Here is a 23,755-nt window from a genome sequence, read left to right as displayed (position 1 = left end):
CTGTTAACACAAAACCCACGTTTTGTTTTCAGTTCACACAAGTTAGGCGAATTTGATTCTGCCTTCTTATAAACAAGCAGAGGTGAGTAGAGCAGCCAAAAATTGTACTCAAGTAAAAGTACTGTTACTGCAGAATAATATGACTCAAGTAAAAGTAAAAAGTAGTCATCCAAATAATTACGTGAGTAAGAGTAAAAAAGTGCTTGATGAAAAAACTACTCAAGTACTGAGTAACTGTTGAGTAACGTCTGATTTATTTGTTAAAGGATAAGACCGGTTTTTTGACATTGGGCCCTTGATTTCACATTATAACATGATGTTCTACTCACCCCTGCTTGTTGTTGAACATTTGGAGCTGTTCCGAAGATATTCGCGAGGCGTCTGGCTGCTCTCTTGAGATATTCGGCCATGAAACGGTTTCCTATGGGCAAGCTTATACAGGCACAAACCATGCTGTTTATAATTTATTAATTACTCTACACTAGCACTGATAACGTGGAGGTGCGTCGCTTACTTAAAAAAATCCGGGTTACTAATTTTGAATTTTAGCCGAATGAATAAATAGGCAGCAGGTCTGTGGGCTGTCTGTGGCAGTAGCACGACGAGGACGTCAGTAACACCCACTTTACGACGAAAAAAATCAAAATTACAATAACCCGGATTTTTTTAAGTAAGCGACGCACCTCCACGTTATCAGTGCTAGTGTAGAGTAATTAATAAATTATAAACAGCATAGTTTGTGCCTGTATAACGTTGCCCATAGGAAACCGTTTCATGGCCGAATATCTCAAGAGAGCAGCCAGACGCCTCGCGAATATCTTCGGAACAGCTCCAAATGTTCAACAACAAGCGGGGGTGAGTAGAACATCATGTTATAATGTGAAATCAAGGGCCCAATGTCAAAAAACCGGTCTTATCCTTTAACACAAGCATTCAATCAGACAGACAAAAATACTAAATAATCATCTTTAGGCAAATTAGAGTTCATCCCATTGATAAAATAAATTAAAATTAATTGATGAATTACAAAATAGCTTAAAGCGGCAGTTGGCAACTTTTTTTTAGTCATATTAGCTTGAACTGTCATGGGATTCTGAAAGTAGAATATTAAATAAGCTGTTTAGGAAAAATAACGAAATCTGTAGCTCCCTCTGAAGCCTGTAATCATGCTTGCAAAAACCGAGCGCTCCCGGCTGTTTTCAACCAATCAAGTTAGGGTGGAGGAATCCTACCTGTCAATCACAGCTTGTGCACACGCTGCTGAGCGTGAGTCTGCCCGCAGCTTGTGTGCGGGCACACTGGTGTGAACTCACGTGCACAACCTCGTCCACAGAGGTGGAGGGGTTTGGGGGGCGATTCGGAGCTTGTTAGAGGTTGGGGGAGGGACCTGAAAGTTGTATCAGTTCGAATTTTCCGACTTTAGACTCGCAATTTTGAAAACTTGCTGACTGCAGCTTTAAATTAAAATAATCCTGGTAAATTCAAGAACTTCAATAAAAAATAAAAGAGACTTAGGAAATGTTTAAAACATATGTAACCCATATGTAACCTAAAAAACAAACATTCACCTATCCATGGGGGGAAAAAACGAGTTTAGGAAACTTACCGCTACATGTTTCCTCAACTTAGATGTTGAGTTTCTGCTGAAATGTGCGTTTGTTTTGGTTGACACAGAAGACACATAATGTAGCTGCTGTTTCTCACTCTTTGTAAGGTAAACATGCTTTCAGTATGAGGCCTCGTCTGCGTCTTCATTTCCCACCGTTGATTCTGACATTTTTCATCTGTTTCTTTGTTTGTTTGCTACGACTGTAAACTGTAAAGCTAACCCGTCCCGCCGCTGAGATTGAGTATGGTCACGTGACCAGACTGCACGGCTGCGTCTGATTGGTGGAACACAGTCAGGTGGTAGAGCCTTTGGCGGAAGTCTCTCTCTCTCTGTCAGAATAAAACATTAAAATGAGGCGTACACGGGGGGATAAAAATAATGAGGCGTAGAATACCAAAGAGGTAAGAAGAAAAGTAACCAGCTCATTGTAGCCTAATGTAGCGGAGTAAGAGGACAGTTTCTGCTGCACAAATCTACTCAAGTAAAAGTAAAAAGTATAGTGATTTAAAACTACTCCGAGAAGTATAATTTTATTCAAAAACTTACTCAAGTAAATATAACGGAGTAAATGTAACTCCTCTGCAAACAAGACATTGTCATGTGCTAAGCTAATAACAGCAACTTTTGTGAGGGTAACACTCCCTTAGGCCAGGGGGAGCCCTGAGCCAGTCCTGCTGCTTACTGACAGCTTTGCTTCAGTGAACATTTTGAACTAATGCCTCACCACCAAAGTGTGAGAGTGTCAGCCAATACCATGACCCCCGAAGCCAGAGGCCTCGTACTCTCTCAACTGGAATGCAAGAGAGCTGGCACTGTGGCTGACCCCTTCCCATGCTCCCAACACGCCCGCATGTACAACACACTCAGTAAAAATGTGCCGCACTTCATTCTCCGGGGCCTCAGTGTTAGTGTTAGATGTGTCTGTGGCAAAGCAAAGAGCAGCTGATGCCTCCTGAGAGATGTCTGAAGAGGAGAAAATCATTTAGGAAGCGTATTTCAAGGATCGCACATTCAAGCATAATTAAAAAAGATGAAATATAACTTATAACTGCAGACAGGTAATCCTTAGATCGGTGCATTGTTGTACAAACATGTCTGTGAGGAGGCTCTTTGCAGTCGGATGTTAATTTCAGCTGCAGAAATAGAGAAACAGAAGGGACGGGGCCATCAGAGGTTCAGGTAGAGAGGGCTCAGTCTCCCCTGGGTTACATACTGCATCCCATCCAGAGTGATGCTGAGGCAGCTCTGCACACACAGACACCATTAAAAACCAACCAGAGCCAAAGAGGCTCTCTCACAGGATGCTTTGCTCATATTACAGAGTTTTATCATTCATTATTTGATGCTCATTGCTGTTCTATGGCAGAATACAAATGGTTTCATTGCGCTGTTGTTTTTGCTGAAACTGACGGAGGAACGTGTGCTCGCGGCAAAGGTTTGCATGAGAGAGAAAAGGGACGCCGCCGCTCTGTTCTAAATCTGCATCAAAGCAGAACAAACAGGAGAGAAAACACGAACGGGTGAGAAAGATACATGTGAAAGCCTGCATTTTTTCAGCAGAAGAACATGTCGCTCGCCCTCCAGCACGCCGCGGATCTCCAGTAATATCCAGTTATTACCGTTAAATACATCAGGGTTGCTCATTCTGAGGAAAGGCTCTGAAAACCTAACAGCGTCGTAGTGAGTACTGAAAAGAGTGGATTGACCTCTCAGCAGTGTCACGAGTTCTAACCACCCTCATTATGCTGCTGATACACTGAAAAAAACAACTCATAAGATTTACTTAAAAAACCCTTTGTAAGTATTTGCACTCAGATGATTTAAGTAATATTTAAGGCTGCAGTATCAAGTAACACTCACTTGCCAGTATCAAGTAAATTTTACTTACCATAAAACATAAGGCAAGCCAAGGCAATTTTATTTATAGAGCACAATTCATACACAGGGCAATTCAAAGTGCTTTACAGCTACATAAAATCACAAGAAGGCAATAAAACCATTAAAAAGGAATAAAAAAAAGAAAAGAAAGAAATTTAAAACCCATTAAAATAATCATTAATTAATTAAAAAGTGAAGAGTGCAGATAAAATACTTTCAGGTGTCATATGCACAGCTAAATAGAACTGTTTTCAGCCTGGATTTAAACATTGTCAGAGTTGAGGCCTGTCTCACATCTTCTGGAAGACTGTTCCAGATTTTAGGGGCATAAAACTGAAACGCAGCCTCACCTTGTTTAGTCCTGACTCTGGGCACCAGCAGGAGACCCCTCCCTGAGGTTCTCAGAGCCCGAGTTGGTTCATATGGCTTTAACATGTCAGAGATGTACTTTGGTGCTACACCATGAGACTTGTACCCGAGCAGAGCTGTTTTAAAGTCTATTCTCTGAGCGACAGGAAGCCAGTGCAGAGACCTGAGCACTGGACTAATATGGTCGTATTTCCTGGTTCTAGTCAGGACTCGAGCAGCAGCATTCTGGATGTACTGCAGCTGTCTTACAGCCCGTTTAGAGCCCAGTGAGCAGGCCGTTACAGCAGTCTAACCTGCTGGAGACAAACGCATGGATCAGTCTCTCTAAGTCTGGTTTAGACACTATTCCTTTGATTCTGGCAATGTTTTTTAGATGGTAAAAAGCTGCTGATGTTACAGATTTAATGTGGCTGTTAAAGTTCAGGTCTGAGTCCAATATTACCCCGAGATTTCTAACTTGATAGTTAGGTTTTAGAGAGAGAGTCTTAAGGTGACTGATAACACTTTCTCTTTGTTTCTGTGGGCCACAGACAATGATTTCAGTTTTGTCTGAGTTTAGCTGGAGGAAATTGTTTTGCATCCACACACTGATCTGTTCGATGCAGCGACACAGTGTATCTACAGGCCCGTGTTCTCCTGCCGTCAGTGACACGTAGATCTGAGTGTCATCTGCATAATTGTGGTAGGACACATTATAGCTGCGTATTAGCTGGCCTAATGGAAGCATGTACAGATTGAACAGCACGGGTCCCAGGATTGACCCCTGGGGAACCCCACAGGTTATAGCCATTTGGTCTGAGACACAGTTGCCAATTTCAACAAAATATTTCCTGTCCTCCAGATAGGACTTGAACCAGTTTAAAGCACGACCAGAGATTCCCACCCAGTCTTCTAACCTCTGTAATAAGATCGCATGGTCAACTGTGTCAAAGGCAGCACTCAGGTCCAACAGAACGAAGACTGTGACTTTACTTGCATCTGTTTCAGGCGGATGTCATTTGTCACCTTGATCAGAGCTGTCTCAGTGCTGTGGTGGGGCCTAAAGCCTGATTGGAAAGTATCAAAAGCATTGTTAGACAGGAGAAAGTCACTAAGTTGTTGGTATACATCTTTTTCTAGGACTTTGCCTAAGAATGGCAGGTTTGATATGGGCCGGTAGTTGTTCAGTACTGTGGCATCAAGATTGCTCTTCTTTAGAAGAGGCTTAATGACAGCAGTTTTTAAGGCCTTTGGAAATGTTCCAGTCTGGAGTGAGATGTTGACTAGATGAGCGAGTTGTGGTAACAAACTGCTCAGCACAGACTTTAGGAATCTAGTGGGCAACTCATCAAGGCAGCACGTTGATGAGCTCAGACTGCAGATGATCTCTTCGACTGTTTTGTCAGTAACAGGTGTGAAATGTGTCAGCGCTAGGTGTCCAGCTGGCTGCAGAGTAGTTATTTGTGTTGTGGAAATTATTGCATTTTTAATGCCTTGAACTTTGTCATTAAAGAATGTTGCAAACTCATTACACTTGGATGTAGAAATGAGTTCTAAAGGCAGTGAAACTGGAGGGTTTGTTAATCTGTTTACTGTAGCAAACAGGACACGAGAGTTGTTACTGCAGTTTTTGATGATTTCAGAAAAATAACTCTCCCTTGTTCTACGCAAAGTCTGGTTGAACACACATAGCCCTGGAGCTTTGACTTGCGCCATTTCCGTTCGGCTCTCCGGCACTCCCTTTTCTGTGCCCTGACCGACTCTTCTTTCCTCCATGGCGCCCTTTGCCTACTTTTAACCATTCTAACCTTGACAGGTGCAATGGTATCCAAAACATTTAAGAGACTTGATGTGTAAGAGTTCAACAGATCATCAACATCAGACAGTTGTTGAAGATATTAAGTAACAATAACTTAATTACATCTTTAAAGCGATACAATGTAACTTCTCAAAAAGCCCATTATGGAGCTCCCCCTACAGGCTTGGAGGTAATGTACGGTTACACTGTCGTAAATACAACACCCTTTCGCTTTCACGTTTCACGTTTGTTGACGAACCGGCGAGGAGTCAGAAGGTGCAAGCTATGTCGACCGAGAAGGTAAGAGTAATCAAATGTACCTGGGAGCGTGAGAGGGGTCTATTTGTTTTTGCGGTAGGTGTGCCAGAAAGCAAGTCGAAGTACTTCCGCTCAGCTCCCGGGCCGGTCCAGCAAAGTTACATAGCGCAGTTTTTCCAACTCAGACCCCCGAAGGGCATAGGAGACAGGCCAATCGTAATATTAAAACTCATTCTAGCCGCACAATTTTTTTCAAGCTGTTATTTTAAGGTAGACATGTTACATAGTATTGCTTTAAGTTATATTTATTTAAACAAATTAAGTAAACTCTACTTGTTTTTCATAGGCAGGAACATCATTTTACTCAAAATTTTAAGTATATTTTATATATCTGTAGTATTTGCTGGGCTGCACGGTGGTGTGGTGGTTAGCACCATCACCTCACAGCAAGAAGGTTCCAGGTTCAACACCCAGCTGGGGCCTTTCTGTGTGGAGTTTGCATGTTCTCCCCGTGTATGCGTGGGTTCTCTCCGGGTACTCCGGCTTCCTCCCACTGTCCAAAAAATCATGCATGTTAGGTTGATTGGCATCTCTAAATTGTCCTCAGGAGTGAGTGTGAGCGTGCATGGTTGTTTGTCTCATTTGTCTCTATGTGGCCCTGCGATGGACTGGCAGCCTGTCCAGGGTGTACCCCGCCTCTCGCCCATTGACTGCTGGGATAGGCTCCAGCCTGCCCGCAACCCGATCGACGGATTCAGCAGTATAGAGGATGGATGGATGGATGTAGTATTTGCTGTTATGAAGTAACTTAGTAGATTTTAACGATACACTTTCTGAGTAAAGTTTATGTAGTATTTCTAGGTTTATGTACATACAACTATTAAACATTTAAATTGTATGAGGAAACCTAAGGAAAACTTACTCTTCCCCCATAATTCATGTATTACGTTAATAAAATGTTTAATTTTACTTAAGAAGCTCTAGTTCTTACTGAATCATAAAAATACAAGGTAGAAATTATGAAAGTTACTCTAATAGAGTTTACTTCACAAAAAAAAGTCACTTTTTTCAGTGTATACATCTAGCCAACCTGCTTAGTATGCATCTACTAAGCAGGTTGGCTTGTAATCCTGTCTGAGGTTCGTGCAACATTTCCAAGTCGAGTAAACAGTCGTAGGCTGCAGCGACACCACCAACATGCTGACGGCGTCTATGCTCACGTGCATAAAGCAGCAAAGGCTGACCTGCCTCCAGTGCAGACATCTTAATGTTAAGAATCCATGTAGCTACACCGGTTCAACAAAAGGCCACGATTCATACTGATGTCTTGATTTCCACTTTTACACTGGAAAAAATCTAAATCTTACCAAGTATATTTGTCTCATTGAGTATCTCATTACACTTGATATAAGGCACAACTGCCTAACAAGTACTATTTCAGCAAGATATAGGGGCTTGTTTTAATACAATACATCTGGAATATCTTGTTAAGTGAAAAAGTCTTGAAAACATCTTGTTTTATATTTCATATTTCACATGAAACAAGCTTTCTTTTTCATTTGAAGAGGTTTTTAAGCTAATTTCAAGATCACTTTTAACTCAAAAGTCCTCAATATCACATTTTATTTCAAGAAATCTTGACAAGCCGATTTTCACTAGTTCCATTGGCAGATTTTTTTTGCTTATTTCAAGCAAAAACGTCTTGTATTTGTTGTTTTTTTACTTATGGGGCATAGGGGGCACTTAGGGGCATTTTTTCCAGTGTATTCCCTCCGACGTTGATAAAATCATAGAACACCGTGAAAACTAAAAAAATAGAAGCAGAGAGTCCATATGGGTCCATTGTAGCTAAATGCTAACTCAATGTAAACAAATAAACACACAAAGTGTCCACTGTATGCTCAACGCACTTTGTACACAACCACAAAATTAAATACATATAAAACAAAACCACAGTTAGCGTTTGCGCCTCTTGAACGCAGCGTATTTATCTCTGTCCAGTGTCATGACTTCCTGCCTCCACTGTCTGTGGTCCCGCTTTTTTACTTCTGACCCACAATCCCACAGTTCACCCTCACGACAAACCAGGGGACACTTTCAAAATAAAAAATGTGTAAGTTCAAACACTTCAAACATCTATTTTGTTTTATATAACATATGAAATATAAATCTAAACAATGAAATCTGTCTCACAGACAGTTACAATCCCCTTTTTATGAGAATATGCTAAATCCACAGTCGGAGGAAGTTTTCCTCATAAAATTTCACCATTTTATCCACTGAAATCCTGACATGGGATGACAGAGACTTTTTATCTGCACATTTTAGTGTGACAGTGGTTTAGTAAAACCGTTTAAAGGAATTAATGGCAGTTTTAAAGTAAGTTATTTTAGAATTTGACTCATCCAGGGTCCAAAACAGTTTCCTTTTTTCTATGTTTGAATGGAACACCTAAAAAAAAGGCATCTCAAAATCCGATTTTACATTGAAGACAATGTATTCCTTTGTTTTCCTTCAAATAAAAGTTGAAAACCTGTATTTATTGACTCTTGGGCTCATAGCGATAACAGCATGAGCAGCTCAAGATGACAGCAGACCGCTACTTTGGCAGTGACTTTGGCAAAAAATGCTGCTGAAGACCAACTGGTGGATCTGTTTGGAACCCAGTCAAACACGCTCGCAGTCTTTATTTAGGGGGGATGCAGCTTTGATTAAACATTAAAAGCCTCCCTGTGCTTTTTGCCAGTTTCATGCTCTCCATCTGTGTAGTCGCAAGAGGAAACGCTCGGCTTGCAAGAGCAACAAAATATTTGCGACGCCATTTTCGCATTTTTGTAAATATCACTGCACGAATATGCAGTTCAGACAGACATTAGAGTAAGTAAGTTGATCTCATAGCAGCTTTAACCAAAGATACCTGGTGGCTTTCTCTGTAGCTTCACACTTCCAGAGTTGTATTCATCCGCAGACTCGTTGTCTTTGGCTCCAGCGGACACATTTACACGCAAATCTCCCATAATGCAGCACTGACACGACAGGATATACGCTATCAGGGAGATATCCAGGAGATAAAACAACTTATTCCCTAATTCAAGAATAATCAGAATTATAAAAAAGCAGTAACAACAAAGCTGTGGATGGAGCACTCTTATCATAATGTCAGAGAAATTTCCAGAAAGCTGCATGAATCATCTCAGCGTTGCTCAGCCAAAGGAGCCCAGTGTCTCTGCCACCTCGTCATACAGTGTGACGAACATTCAGTGTTTAGAAAAGCTGTGTTTTACACCATTTAAACCATTAATAAACCCCATAGATATGGTGCCTAAAGGTGGTGAAAGTGAATGAAAGAACAACGGTCTCACCTGGGACCACGAGGCGGTGAAACCGGGGTGCTCAGTGACAAACAAAGTGAGAAAATGATGGTCATCATGATGCCATCATTCAAACGCCTGCATGTTTGCAGGCTGATCAGCACTGTGCTCACCAGAGATGGGGACTCAAGTCACTGTCACTTGGACTTGAGTCGCTGTTTTGATGACTTGTGACTTGACTTGACAAAAAATAAAAGACTTGAGACTCGACTCGGACTTGGAAGTTAAAGACGCGGCACTTGACTTGACTTGAGACACGATGACTTGAATGACTTGAGTGTTATTCAGTTCATATTTCAGTTTGAATCTAAAATTAATAAAAAAAATAATGTCAATTACCCGGTAGGAGCGCAGGCTGAGAATGGCGTCATGATTGGATCCCTACCCTGTCGATCACTCTACATACCTTAAGTGTTTATTGGAGAGAATAAACTCATATCAGATATGCATCAACATGTCAGCGGGAGGGGGACCGAGAGTCTTCGGCTTTCATAATTACCATTTTGACGGCTAAAGACGAACAGCACAGTGCAAGACATGCGGCATCAACATCTCAGACAGCCAGACGACAACTTCGAACTTTGTTCGTCATTTGAAGATCCATTCTGACCAGTCAAATTAGCTAATATTAACCTGTTAGCCTAGTGGGTAGTTAGCGAACGTTAGCTTGATATGATACGGGGTGGACAGGCTGGACATATTGGCCAATCATGTTTACTGACAGTTACTTATATCTTTGTGTTTTCACTTTATTAAGATCAGATTCTGCAGGTAAAAATGCAATAATAAGGTGACCTGACTTTGACTTGACTTGCCCAAGAAAAAATGACTTGGGACTTACTTGAGACTTGCACATGTGTGACTTGGTCCCATCTCTGGTGCTCACGCAGGACAAAGCGGACACTTGTGCACGTTGCTGGAACAGTGTCAAGCGACACAATATGGCCGCATTAGTGACATAGAGTGCATGACTTTTTAATGCACTTTTTCAGCTCTGCAGTCCAGGCAAACACAGTTTCACCACAACCCCAAATCAATTAAAGTTAAAGTGACAGAAAGGTTTAACCTTAAGATGAAAAGAAAGGCTTGTTTGAGTTGCACACATTCGATTTATGAACCAGCCGTCTGGCTACAGCGTGCTGAAAGGAGCAGAAACAGCAGTTCAGCTGTGATAAAGCCGAAGTTGGCGTGTGCCTGCTGCATGTGGAGTTATTTAAGATTCAAAAGATTTAAAGTACACTTTTTGCTTGGTCAGATTCAATTGATTTGATCGCTTTCTTTCCTAAAGTCTGTGCACACCGTGCTGAGAATATAATGCCACTTTCCAACCCGAACGCCGTATTTAAGCTTGAGGACCACATGCTCCCTCTGACAGGCTTCAGGCTGCATGATTCACTTTCATCCTTTCATTGAGCTGTGTTTAATAGACCGTGGAAGAAGAGTGCCTCAGATGCTATAAGTCAGACCACGAATTTGAACTTAATATTTCACCATAACTTTCCGTTTCTGCAGAACAGCTCACAGTTGGGAGATTACGGTCCCACACGACCAGCTTTGTTTAAAGTGCCCTCGTTGCCCTTCACAAACCGTCTTTGCCTGAAGCCTCAACAGAATATTGCGCACTGACTGTCCATCTGGAGGCTGGAAGCTATTCAGACATATTTACAGGCCTCATCCATTGGTAGCCTCCGGTAAAACAGCCCTAGTGAAGATCACCAGGACACAAAGCAGGGCTTTCTGATCTGTGTTTAAAGCAGTGATACTCACTATTGTTTTCACAAGAGCCACATTAGCAGAGCAAAATCAAGGGAAGAGCCACTTTTACGACAACATACTAAATAGGGGTGGGCGAAAAAATCAATTCCTGTACATATCGCGATTTTTTTTTTATGGGATGATTTTAAAAAATCGTTTTTTCTCCCCTGAATCGATTTCTTTTTTCTTTTTTTTAACCCTTGTCCTGTCCAGCATTATGGCAGCAGAATTGTAATCTGAATACTGTTTATGCTAAGCACATTTGCTATGCCAAGGAAAGCTTTATCGATTATATTACATCATATCCGTGTCCTGATAAAATTCATCAATTCATCACATTAAGTTGTGTTAAAACTAGCCCACATTTGTGCTGTGTGGACATTTCAATTCATTTTGTAACTGTAAACTTTAAAAAATGCCTCTTTTTGTCTCAGTTGAAATAAATGTCAGCCCCTGGACTGACTGACACAGACTGATGTGCATTGTTTATGGGAACGACAGAAGTGTATGATTCAACTTGTTTGTTTTTTTAATTAGGAATAAAATTGCAATTACTGATTATATCGAATCACAATACTTGGAGAATCGCAATTATCAAGAATCGTGATACAAATCGAATCTGCACCTTAGAATCGTGATACAATCAAATCGTGACCAAAGCATATCGTCCCACCCCTAATACTAAAGTCCCCTTTTGCAAATATGCATTTCTACATATAAAACATCCCACAAAAAAAGAAACAACACAGCCAATACATTTTCAATTAAGACCACATTTACCTTAATACTGGGATGAGCGGAAGCTGGCATGCATGTCCTTGACTTTCTTCATGTTGTATTTGTAGTTTGTTGTTGTAATCATAGTGAGACATTCAGGATGAGCATGGTTTTTGTGCTGGTTTTTGCCCTTTTTTTAATTAAAAACCGATCCATTGTGCCTGCATCTCGCGCTAGCTAAAGGAGCTAGCGTGCACTGCGGTCAAGTGTGACGGTGGTTTAAGTGGGCTGCGTTGCCAGGTTTAACAGAGCCCCCTTTAGGAAACACCATTAAGCCTTAATTAATACTTAATAAAAATACTTAATACTACAAAAACGCAAACTTAATAAAAATACCTAATACTGTGCAGTATTCGCTATATGTATTGTTATTGTTAGCATGTTGTTATAAGCTACTGCGAGCCACCAATTAAAGCTTGAGGAGCCGCATGTGGCATGTCTTGTTTATAGTGTTACAGCTCAGGCAACTGTAGCTGCTCCTTTTGGGATTTGTGATTATTGTTTTAAACTCTTAAATGTCATTAGAAGTATCACGAGAGGAATTGCTCAGTGTTTTTAAACCTTTTCACATCTAAACCGTTACATGTGACGCACCTCAAGAGGCCGTTGCTTCATCTCTCGTGCATTCGGTTGGATAAGAAGGACAAGATGTTTGAGTGGGCAGCATGCATCACACAGTTACATGTGTCGTGTAAAGACAGCTGAGGACACGGGAGTCTCATCGAAGCCACAACAATTCATTCACCGCTGTAACTCAGTCTTATTAAGCTCTGATAAACCAACAAAAGAGAGCTTTGAAATACCGTTTCATTTCAGCAAAGTGTTGCATTCATTTCATCTTTATCGTGTGACGCTCTCATATGATGTGGGAGGCATCAGAAATATCACAATGCGTGTGTACAGGATGAGTTTATTATTCAATTTCAAGGCTCCCGACTAATAATGATGTGATACATCGCACACCTTGCAACCGAGAATCTCCAAGGGTGCCTTGTTATTCAAGCACAGATGCTCCGTGCGGCCGTGAGAGAAGAGCGGAGCGCTCCCCTGAGACAGCCAGCCGAGCCCGCGAGCCGGGCCGTTTCAAGGTAGCAAACTGTGTTGTTTATAGTAATCATTCCAACGAGCCTGATGCACCGCCAGCTTCATTTGATGCAAGTCTACATCAGAAAAGAAGAGTTAGGTAGGGACAGAACGGCGAGGCATGAAGGTGTGGAATGCTTTAATGTCATCACTAATGTAGCAGGTGCTGCTGTCTATAGATAGATGCTCCCATGTTTTCCTGCAGCTGCAGTAATATTCCATATTCCACGGTGTGCAGAGCTCAAGGTGAGCATGGTCCTACTTCTCTGTCTGTTCTGTGTCTCTGCTCGTTTCTCCTGTAATAAACATGTTAAATTCCAGTTTTTCTGAAAGGATATGCGACTGATATGAGCAGTCACGAGAAACAGAACAGACACCTTCTTTTAATTCTGCAGTTTTGAATTTTAAGACCAAAATGAAAAAGCTTAAAAGTCTTTTATGTCACAGTTGACCCCATAATACTTTGGTGTCCAGGTCCTGTGGCTACAAAACAAGACCAAATTATTACTCCTCCACAGCAGCGTTGGTTGCGAGGTGTAAGGACACGCGGACTTCAAAAACAAGACTTGATTAATTTTCAAACAGAGAACAAGGTTAACATAAAACACGGCTGAGCCGGATGACAAGAACTGAACTGTGAAAAGAAAACATGATCATGAGTTAGACAAAAAACAAAAGGACTTAGCTTGGACTTAGCCTGACTTAGCTTGACTTAGCTTGGACTTAGCCTGACTTAGCCTGACTTAGCCTGACTTAGCTTTGACTTAGCTTGGACTTAGCTTGAAAGGTAAATGGTGAAGGTGCAAGGATCTCACAAAGACTGAGAAAACAGGGAGCCTAAATGCAGCGCAGTGCAGCTGATGAGAACTTACAGGTGAATGAATGAGCTAATGACCTGAACATGGGGACTGAGAAAACAGCAACTGTGGGGGGAAACGATGGCAAAACTAAAGACTAAACAGGAACTAAACACCAAGGCATGAGAAACTAAAACATGATAAAACACAAAACTAAAAACAACCCCATGTTCGTGACAGTTGGTGCTCGTGCTGATCTTCTTTTCAACATACCTGATGATGGACATTGTCGCCAAACATTCTGCATTTTGATCTTATCTCCCAAAGGACATTGTTCCAGAAGTCTTGTGGTTTGTTCAGATGAAACACTGCAAACCTAAGCTGTGCTGCCATGTTCTTTTTTTTTATAAGAGGCTTTCTCCTGCAGCCCTTCATTAACTTTAACCTTTAACATGCTAACTGAGGCCTGCAGAGTCTGAGATGTAGCTCTTGGGTTTCTGACCTTGGGGTGACCTTTAACCTTTAACATGCTACCTGAGGCCTGCAGAGTCTGAGATGTAGCTCTTGGGTTTCTGACCTTGGGGTGACCTTGCTGGGACGTCCACTCCTGGGACGATTGACGGCTGTCCTGAATGTTTTCCACCTGTGAATAATCTTTCTCTCTGTAGAATGATGGACTCCAGATAAGTTTGGAAATGGCCTTATAACCCTTCCCAGGTTGATGGGCAGCTGATCATCGCTGGTGTCTTTCCTCCTTGGCATCGTGTTAACACACACGCCAGCAAACAAAACCTGCTCACTCATTTGAAGATGATAATTTAATTTGAGTGTCTTTGAGTAGCAGCACCTGGCTGCCGCTCACCCTCTTAAATCCTTTCCAGACAAAGGATTTAAGAGCTCCTGCCTCTTATCTCAGTTTAATTGTAAAACAAATATTGGCACAGTGCAACATGTGTTGTGTTGCTGTTCATGTGAGGTGGTACTCACCTAATTCTGCTTAAAATTAAATGATGGGGATTAAATATTAATTGAGTATGTTACACAGTAAAATCGCACATGATCTATATCATATGGCACGTGGTTAATAAGATAAAGATGATCAGCATGCTCACAAAATTAATGAGCAAATAGCTGATGTGATGTGTCATGTGTTGTGTTAAGGCTTGTACGAATGGAGACCACACCGCCGCTCTTTCGAAGGTCTTTATTTTCCTCCACCTTTCCTCACCGAACATCAGAAAAAAGAGCACCGCAAACATTAGCACAAATAAGTCAAACATGGAGCATACCTGACAAATTAGAATTTTTGTGATCAAATTTTTCTTTATTCAAGAAAAGAAGGAGAAAAGAAAATGAGAACATGTCATAAAATGAAAAGCAAGTACATTAGCAAGTATTAAATAAGGTAATCACCAAGATCAAATAAACAGAAAACAATTATGAAATCCATGAAAATAATCAACAACTTAAACTTAATCTGAAATCATATAAATAATATAAATAAACTACCCAAGATGCAACGTAACTTGACATCGCAGATCGTCATTTCCTGTCAAAACGGCAGTTTCAAGCTAGCTACAATGAGGGTAGGTCCACTTCCTGTTTTCAAAACAAAAGCACCAATTGTATCGTAATGCCTTTCCCTATGATAAAAGGCAAGTGCGTTGCTCACTGCGGCTAGCTTTAGTAGCGCCGAATTCGTGGGAACAAAATTGTAAATAGCCGGTATTTTGTCAGGTTTTCAACACGTTGGGGATCTAAACAACTACTTTCTCGCCTGAAAATGTTTCAAATGTTGCTAAAGTTTACAGAGTTTAGAGCTTAAGCGAAATCAGCTTCTGGCCGGCTGATTTCGGCTCGGGTAGGAGCGAAATGCATTGTGGGTAAACACTCTGCATACTGTCTGATTGATGAGTATGCAATATGGAAGTATGTAGTATGCAGTATGGAAGTATGGAAGTATGTAGTATGCGGTTTCGAACACAGCCTCTGTCTTTTGTAGCGGGTGTTGCTCCCCCATAAAAGAATGTACAGAAACAGAAATAAAAAAAAAAAGTGCCACCTGACTAGTCTTATAAATGTCAGGTTAAGAACAATCATTTTATGAAATTATAAACAAGCCAAATTAACCCTTGTAACATAAGTTACAGACAAGTTATTTATAAATGCGTCCAAAATGTAATCATGTAAAGAGCAAAGAGGTCTACAGTGTAGACAGCATTGACTGAAAAGAAGAAACCCCTCATTGAGCAAATAATTATCTTTCAAAAACTTGCCCTTTCAATTTAAATCCAAAGTTAGTACAACCCCCTCATCAAGTGTTTAAAGTATTGATGTCATTCAGTCAACAGCAGAAACTGAGGCGTGTCTTTTTCTCCAGTACTTCAGTGCTTTCTCTGCTTCAGAGCCATAAAACACGTCTTTGGGTGTGACATCAAACCCATAAACAAAATGCATCTAAATTTGCATTGACTTTATAAAATGCTAAAGGTTGATGTTTGATTAACAATGTGAGCAAAGGTGTTTGATTTGCAGGATGAATTTTCTGAGGTATGCGCGGCCGCAGTTTGAGCAAGACAATTTAAATCACAAATTAGCATCAATATGCTGAATTCATCTGGAGGAGAGTGGAGCTGCTCTGAGTGCGGAGTAATTACGTCTGATGAGAAGTTCAGGCAGCTGGATGATTCCACACTTTGTGTTCTAACCCATTTTACAGGCACAAGCACAGAGGAAATGATTTTCATTGCTGTCACCGACCAACTTAATTGTACAAAGAATATATAAGAAAACTAGAATTTGATGTCAGGAACACAGGTTTACCCTTGGGTCACCTTACGTTTCAATTTAATTCCACTTAAACAGATGTGGAAGGCGTTCAACAGTCCATTGTTTCTTTATTATTAAGTAGATGTTTTCAATAGGAAGCGGATCTGGTGTGTCTAAAATTCCAGCATCAATGGTCCCTTCTCACTTGATTGTTTGAGTCCCCAAGGCCTTGGCCACTGATGCACCCCCATATCATCAGAAACTCTGGCCTGATGCTCTTTCTCATCTTTGACAAATAGACCCGGACGTCCATTTTTTTTCTAATAAGCAGCTGAAACAATTTTATTTATAAAGCACTTTACAACAACCTCAGTTGACCAAAGGGCTGTACAGATAAATAAAAAACAAAGAAATTAAAAGAATAAAATACAAGAATAAATTAAAAGACATAAAACAGCTATATATTTTAAAAAAAAATAGCAATTATACATTCAACATGGACACAAATGTCCATCTGAGATGAGCCTGTGGAAGCGTTCCTCCTCAGTGTGACTACTCCTGAGCCAATGTGGCTGTTCTGTGTTTGGTTTTTCTGTTACTAACATTCAAAGATGGCTTCTTTTGTTCATCTCTAAGCCAACTACAGGTACTCTACAGATATAGTTCTCTTCGCTTACTCCAGCTTCCAAAAGCATGCATGTTAGGTGGTTCTAAACTGGCCCTAAGAGTGAGTGTGAGCCTGTGATGGGTGTACCCCCCCTTCTCCTGCCGAGTGGCAGCTGGGATGGGCTCCAGCGACCCTGAACCGGATAGAAAATGGATGGATGGATATTAAGTGTAGAGAGCTGTGAGGTCGAAAGAGGTGGCCAGACTAAGAGGAGGAAATGCTCCTAAAACCTGGAACGGACAAATCATGTTTAGAATTGTTGTTCTTGGTTTGAGCTTCGACTAACCGAGCGAATACCATCTAAAGTTCTCTCTCCCCCTCTGTCTCTATTCCAGCTGGGACCACGTATATTTTCGGAAAAGGAGGGGCTCTCATCACGTTCACGTGGGCCCCCAACGAACGGCCGAGCACCCGAGCCGACCGGTTAGCCGTGGGCTTCAGCTCTCAGCAGAAAGACGCCATCCTGGTGAGGGTGGAGAGCACCCATGGGCTCGGAGACTATCTTCAGCTGCACATTGTAAGCGCTCCACGGGAAAAAAAACTTTGTGGCATCTTCCTGCCACCTTCAGATAAGTGGAAATAATATGTTGATGTTAGTTCAGGAAGAGATCGCCTCTGGTTGTAGGAATGTGTTCGGGACTCGATTGCTGCCCACTTCCTGTTTGGTTTGTTGTCACAGGACAGGTGTACGCTGGTGACCTCCATTATCAGTCATCTCTGTTAGATGACTGATAATTACAATCAGATCTGTTGTGAAAGCACCAGACAAAAAACCAAAGTATACATGCCTCCCTGAGATCAGAGGTGGGTAGAGTAGCCAAAAATTGTACTCAAATAAAAGTACTGTTACTTCAGAATAGTATGACACGAGTAAAAGTAAAAGAGGTCATCTAAATAATTACTTGAGTAAGAGTAAAAAAGTGCTTGGTGAAAAAACTACTCAAGTACTGAGTAACTGTTGCAGAGGTGGGACCAAGTCATTGTTTTGCAAGTCACAAGTTAGTCTCAAGTCTTTGCCCTCAAGTCCCGAGTCAAGTCCAGAGTCAAGTCCCAAGTCCTACCGTTTCAGTTTCGAGTCCTTTTAACAAAAAAGAAATAATATTTACACAGATCATGTATGCTTTTAAGATCTGTATTTATTTATCAATTACATTGTATTTCCATAGCTTATTGCACTATAACTAGTTGCACAGCAGTTTCTGTCCTGTATTGTATTGATCTCATATAATCAATCAGTCCAATCAGTCTTTTTAACTCCTTTCAAAACCTAAGTGTAACTTTAACCTTTTCAAACATGTCACCACTTTATAAAATATATCCTCTCTCCCAAAAAATGATCTGCACTCTATTAAACTGTCCTAACTCTTCCAAAGTGTTCATCTCCATCACAAAATATCCTCGGTTTTGCAAAACAGTCTTTTTAGTTTTCAAACATTTTCTCTAAAACTGTCTTCACATCCTGAACAAATCCACACTTTCCAAAAACTCTCCTTCCACTCCTGCATGTTCACATCCTCTGTTACGGCCCTCACAGATATAGAAACATACACAAACATAAATCTATATGTAATATATTCACGCCATCCAGAGAGAGAGAGAGAGAGAGAACATGAACAGGGATGTGCTTTTCTATGATGCTAAGAACGCTTTCGAGAAACGCGATCTTCTTTTGCAGCGCTCTAAACGCTCTTCTGAGCGCTAAGAAGGTTTCGGGAAACCCGGCCAATATTTGTACTGCTTTACCTTGCCATCAAACTAGCCTGCTATACGGCTAGCAATTGAGTTACTTAGCCAATAAGTTAGTGTTTGCTTTCATTCAAAACTTACCGTTCTTTGTGCAACTTAAAATGTCGAACCAAGTTGGAAGTTGTCACGTCGCCGTCTGTAATCGTTTTTTGTTGACCACCTCATAGTTTTTATACCCAAACGAAACTATTGGTATCAGTTTTGCCTACTGGCACGTTGTTATCTGTTCGTCTTCATTGGTTGTTCTATAATTTGATTAGTCGGATGCTGTCAGATCAAAACAACGTGGATCTAATTTGATTGGATATTGTGCCGGCAGCGCGCTGGCTCTCTCTCTCACACACGCACATAGATGTACACGTGCAAATAGAGACAGAGCATCCGTGTCAACATACTTTTTAATCTTTGGGTTTGGGGAAGGTAGCAAGTCTTTTCAAGTCAAAAGGATCAAGTCCAAGTGAAATCACGAGTCACTAATGTTAAAGTCCAAGTCGAGTTACAAGTCTTTTTAGATTTTGTCAAGTCGAGTCTAAAGTCATCAAATTTATGACTCGAGTCCAAGTCACATGATTCTAAGGTTAAAAATCTGTGCTGTTCTTTCCTTAAATCCTATTACACTTGAATTCAACCGGCTTTCCGTCTCTGTAAAGTGCCCGAGACGACTTTACATTTTAAATTTGCATAATATTATGACAAAATTTAGTTGAGTAATCCATTATGTGGTGTATTTTTATGACAACTGTGCACATCTGCAGCTCATTTGGTGCCCCCCAACAACCTGGCAGATAGGGTTTTACACAGTTAGACAGAGCCGGAGCACCCGGAGGAAACTCCTGCAGACACAAACACAGAAAGGACCCAGCTGTTTAGGTGGTTCCAGTACATCGGTCCTGTTTCTGCAGCCTCACTATTCCACCCAAGTTTTCAAAGAATCCAATAGAATTAGATATGAGCTGCCCTGTTGACCCCCAAATGTTTTATTTCCCTTCCAAAAGGCTCACATTCACTGGTTTAACCTTGTGTTTTGGAAATAATATTCAGAATTCAGTTTGAGGCCGAAGGCCACAAAGCACCTGTGCTGTGTAACATCCAGCCAGGTCTGTTGGTCCGAGGTGTGCACGGTTCGGTCGTTTTTTAGCTCAGAATGCCTCCCCTGCAGGCTTGTTTATCAAACCGTCTCATTTAAATTGTATGAGTTTTAAAAGTCTGCCCTGAATGCACAGTTTGCTGTGGGAGTGCAAAGCAGGCTGAAAGGAGCTGCCGAGTCCTTCACACTCGCACAGGTTGCTTAGTGTGACACCCTATTAGAGCTTCGCTGAGAGGAATCCAGAAGATCTAAGATGGTGTTGAGGTCGTCTTTTTTAGTTATTCTTCGTTTATTACCACCATTTTATCACATTCTGCTTGTTCCCTTTAATTGGCCTCTAAAGAAGACTGAAAAAACTTAGGTGAAGGCAAAAAAGAAGCACTTCTGGCCAAACTAACACCGGCCACAAGGGAGGGTTAAAAATAGTAAAGGCAACAAATGATGCATGACTTGCTGCAGGGACTTCGGTGATTCAGATGTACCTTCGGGTAGAAACTTCTCTTTACATTCTTAATCACATATCAGGGTTTCTATGAAGAAATGCTCAATGAGTCGGCACAGTTTTTGTTTTTCCGTCTAAAATAAAAAAGAATGGAAGTTTCTCACTCACCCACAATTGTTTCTAAGACCACATGCTGCACATACGTATCACTATGCTGAAAGGAAACGATTTTATTTTCTCAGTGCTCAGGAGATGTCTCGAGGAGACAGCCGCGTAAAGCCGGCCAAAACTGAGAAGACAGCGGGTGACAAACAGAGGCAGACCGGTCTGTGCTCTGCTTAGAAATGTATCAGCTTGCAATAAAGTGTGAAACTGCTTAAAGGTTTTTATCTGATCAAAGATACGTCCTTATGACCACATTGTATCCTCATAATAATCACTGTAAAGATGGGCTTCACACCCAAGGTTGTAGTCTCCACAAAAAACTGTTCTCAGAGACTGAAATACAACTAGTTCATCTGAATTAGTTCCCCGTTTGAAAGTCCCAAAATGAATGAGTTCACATTGATTTCTTTCTTTTATTACGATGTCCTTGTACTGCTTTGGACTGCTGGAACACGGGCTCTATGCACACCTCTGCATGCATCTGTGTCATCAATTACCTTCAAGATACTCGCAATCAAAAAATGAATAATTCAACAGGTTTTTAGTGCAAACCCTTCTTTGTTTGATCGTTTTCGTGCACCAGTGAACACAAATTAGCCACGAGAGGCCAATGCCTCAGTGTCACAGTTAGCATGATGCTAGTATAAGCTAACTTCAGCAGTCAAACACCCAAAAGATACCAAGTAATGAGATTACCAGCTTGCTCTGAGTTTCTGCTGGGCAAGGATGTCTTTTTAGTCCCTCAGATTCGTCTGGCAGGCCTCAATCTTAATGCGCTCCATTGTTGCCGTCCATCTTCTGAAACCTTCACATCATCTTTTGTCAGTTTGTGTCGTGCTGTGGGGATGTTGCTGCGTAGTTCTGCATGTTTATGTCTCTGTCCTAAAGCGGTTGTGTTGGTTTCATACGCAGTACTTATGTCTGAGGCTTCCATGCGTCGCGTGCAGGCTCAATTCAGCATGATACCTTCACTGCCGACATTGTTGAATGCTGCACTTATTTCACATTTACCAGTTAAATTCACACAAAAAAGTCACAGACTGGGCTCATGCTAATGTGTTCCCAACGTACCTTTTATCCCCAAACATCTTTAAAGAGTCTGATTCTGTCACGATTCGGCCATTTAAAACCACGGTTTGGTAGTTTGTTTGCAGGCAAATGGTGTTTTGAAACTATTTGGCGTTCGTGTTCTTAAGGCCAAGCAGCAAAGCAGAAGTAGATCCTTTTGATAAAGCTGTACGTGTATAAGGCCACGTTGTTGTTGTTGAGTTTATCCTGCGATCGCTCTGCCTCATGGTTGCCTCATCTGAACAGTGATTACACCGTGGATAACTAAGGAGCCCACCATGAAGGCTGCACAATATATAACACAGAGGCAGGATTCAACCGATAGTAAAGGGGTGATTCATTATGCACGTAAAAAGGTAATAATACAGTTTCACAGCACGCTTTTGTGGAGCACATAACTTTGGTGTTCTTTCACAGCGAGGCCTAACACCCTGTTTATTCCCCCTGAGGTACAGCAACACTGACTTTAATTAACTGACAAATTCATGGAGAGAAACTGGAAGTGGGTAGGTATCAGACATAAAATGGGTTTATATTCTGTTTGGCTTGGGTAAATCATACATCAGATGTGTGCACATGCACAGTTGCCTCTGCCTGGGTTAATAACAACTTTGAAGTGACGTAGAAATCAGAATAATAAGCGTAAAAAACACAGTTTTCTTTAAGTTAAAAGCCTCTCTCTTTCTTGATTGGTCACTTTGGGTTCTTTGAGGACACTTTGATACTTAACACCAACTATTATCAGCATGAATGATTTTTGAATCAAACAGCAGCTTTATTTGTTTTTGTCTTTGAGTCAGGATGAAACAGAAGACGGAAGGAATGAATCTGTCACATTACAGAAAGATGCGGCATTAAAAAGTCAGAGTGGCTTATTTTAACCAAAGCAATCTGCTAAGCTGTGAAATCCCAGACATATCCTGCAGATATCACATACTTCAACAAAGGGTGGGGGGTGGTTTGTCCTGTGAGGACTCAACCATCGACATATAACTGCACAGCACGGCTGCCACATTTTGGCTTAACTCTTTAAATTAATACGTTTTTCTTATTCTCATTGTTTACTCAATTCCAGACAATCCAATTTCTGCACTTCCTGGCATCCAGGGAAGATGCTCTTCCATGATGAAGGCAGAACAGTTAAAGGGATAGTTCGCCTCTTTTGACATGAAGCTGTATGACATCCCATATTAGCAATATCGTTTAAGAACATTTTCTTACCCCCTGCTGCGTCCTGTGAGCCGAGTTCCAGCCACTGCCTGCTGTGCAGACCGAAGTGCAGACCGAGCAGTCCCCTGCCTCCGAGCAGCAAATACCGTAACAGGCGCGGCTGTCGGCAGGCGGCAGCAGGCAGTGATACGCAGGGAGAGAAAATAGGGCCAAGCGATTGTGAGGTCTGACTTTTTCCTGGAGAACGGTTTTGTGATGCAAATGTATTACTCTTTTGAACGCATTGTTTTGAGAAGCAAAACGCTTTATTTTTTAAACCCCAGCCAACTAGCCGGACTATCTTCATCAACGCCAAAACGAGGCTGGAACTCGGCTCACAGGACGCAGCAGGGGGTAAGAAAATGTTCATAAATGATATTGCTAGTATGGGATGTCATACAGCTTCATGTAAAAAAAAAGAGGCGAACTATCCCTTTAACTTAGCTAGTCCCAAGCTAACTGTTCTGTAGCGCAGTAGGTCAGCGTATAATGCTGAAGTATCCCTTCCATGCACATGTCTCATTTTTAGTCCTGCCGTAAACATCTGGAGCAGAAAGCTATTAAAAAGTTTGTAAAACAACATCTTTACACATATGATACGTTTCCATTCAAATCTCTGACTGAGCCTTTTAACTTTGAAAATATTCCCTCTAAGGCCTGTAAACACCGCAGCAGTTTGCACTTTATCTACCCTCCACTCTCAGGCTGAAGCTTTGATACAACACAACCACCTGCAGGATTTGAAGTTGCTTGAATGAGAACCTGCAGGTTCTTTGTCCCTGTAATTGCACAGAAATCGGGGAGGGTTGTGCAGCCAAAACATGTGACCACACATGTGACACCCTAAGCTTACAAGCGCACAAACAGGCACCATAAGCTGCCAGATATACGGGCCCTGAAAAGTGTCGGTTTAATGATGCGGCCTCCT

The 23,755-nt window shown here is 41.4% G+C and overlaps 1 protein-coding gene across 9 annotated transcripts in view; it reads left to right on the top strand.

The window, feature by feature from the left end:
* The window catches only part of nrxn2a (neurexin 2a), a 179,867-nt gene that overhangs the window by 137,454 nt on the left and 18,658 nt on the right, over window positions 1–23,755 (top strand). For all 9 annotated transcript variants that reach the window (XM_075487680.1, XM_075487682.1, XM_075487679.1 and 6 more), the window contains one exon: window positions 17,446–17,627. In XM_075487680.1, coding sequence (XP_075343795.1) covers window positions 17,446–17,627 — 182 coding nt within the window. The remainder of the gene's footprint in view (window positions 1–17,445; window positions 17,628–23,755) is intronic.

Source organism: Odontesthes bonariensis, chromosome 16 (genome assembly GCF_027942865.1).
Source record: "Odontesthes bonariensis isolate fOdoBon6 chromosome 16, fOdoBon6.hap1, whole genome shotgun sequence".
NCBI lineage: Eukaryota > Metazoa > Chordata > Actinopteri > Atheriniformes > Atherinopsidae > Odontesthes > Odontesthes bonariensis.
This window is presented reverse-complemented; position numbering and strand designations above follow the sequence as displayed.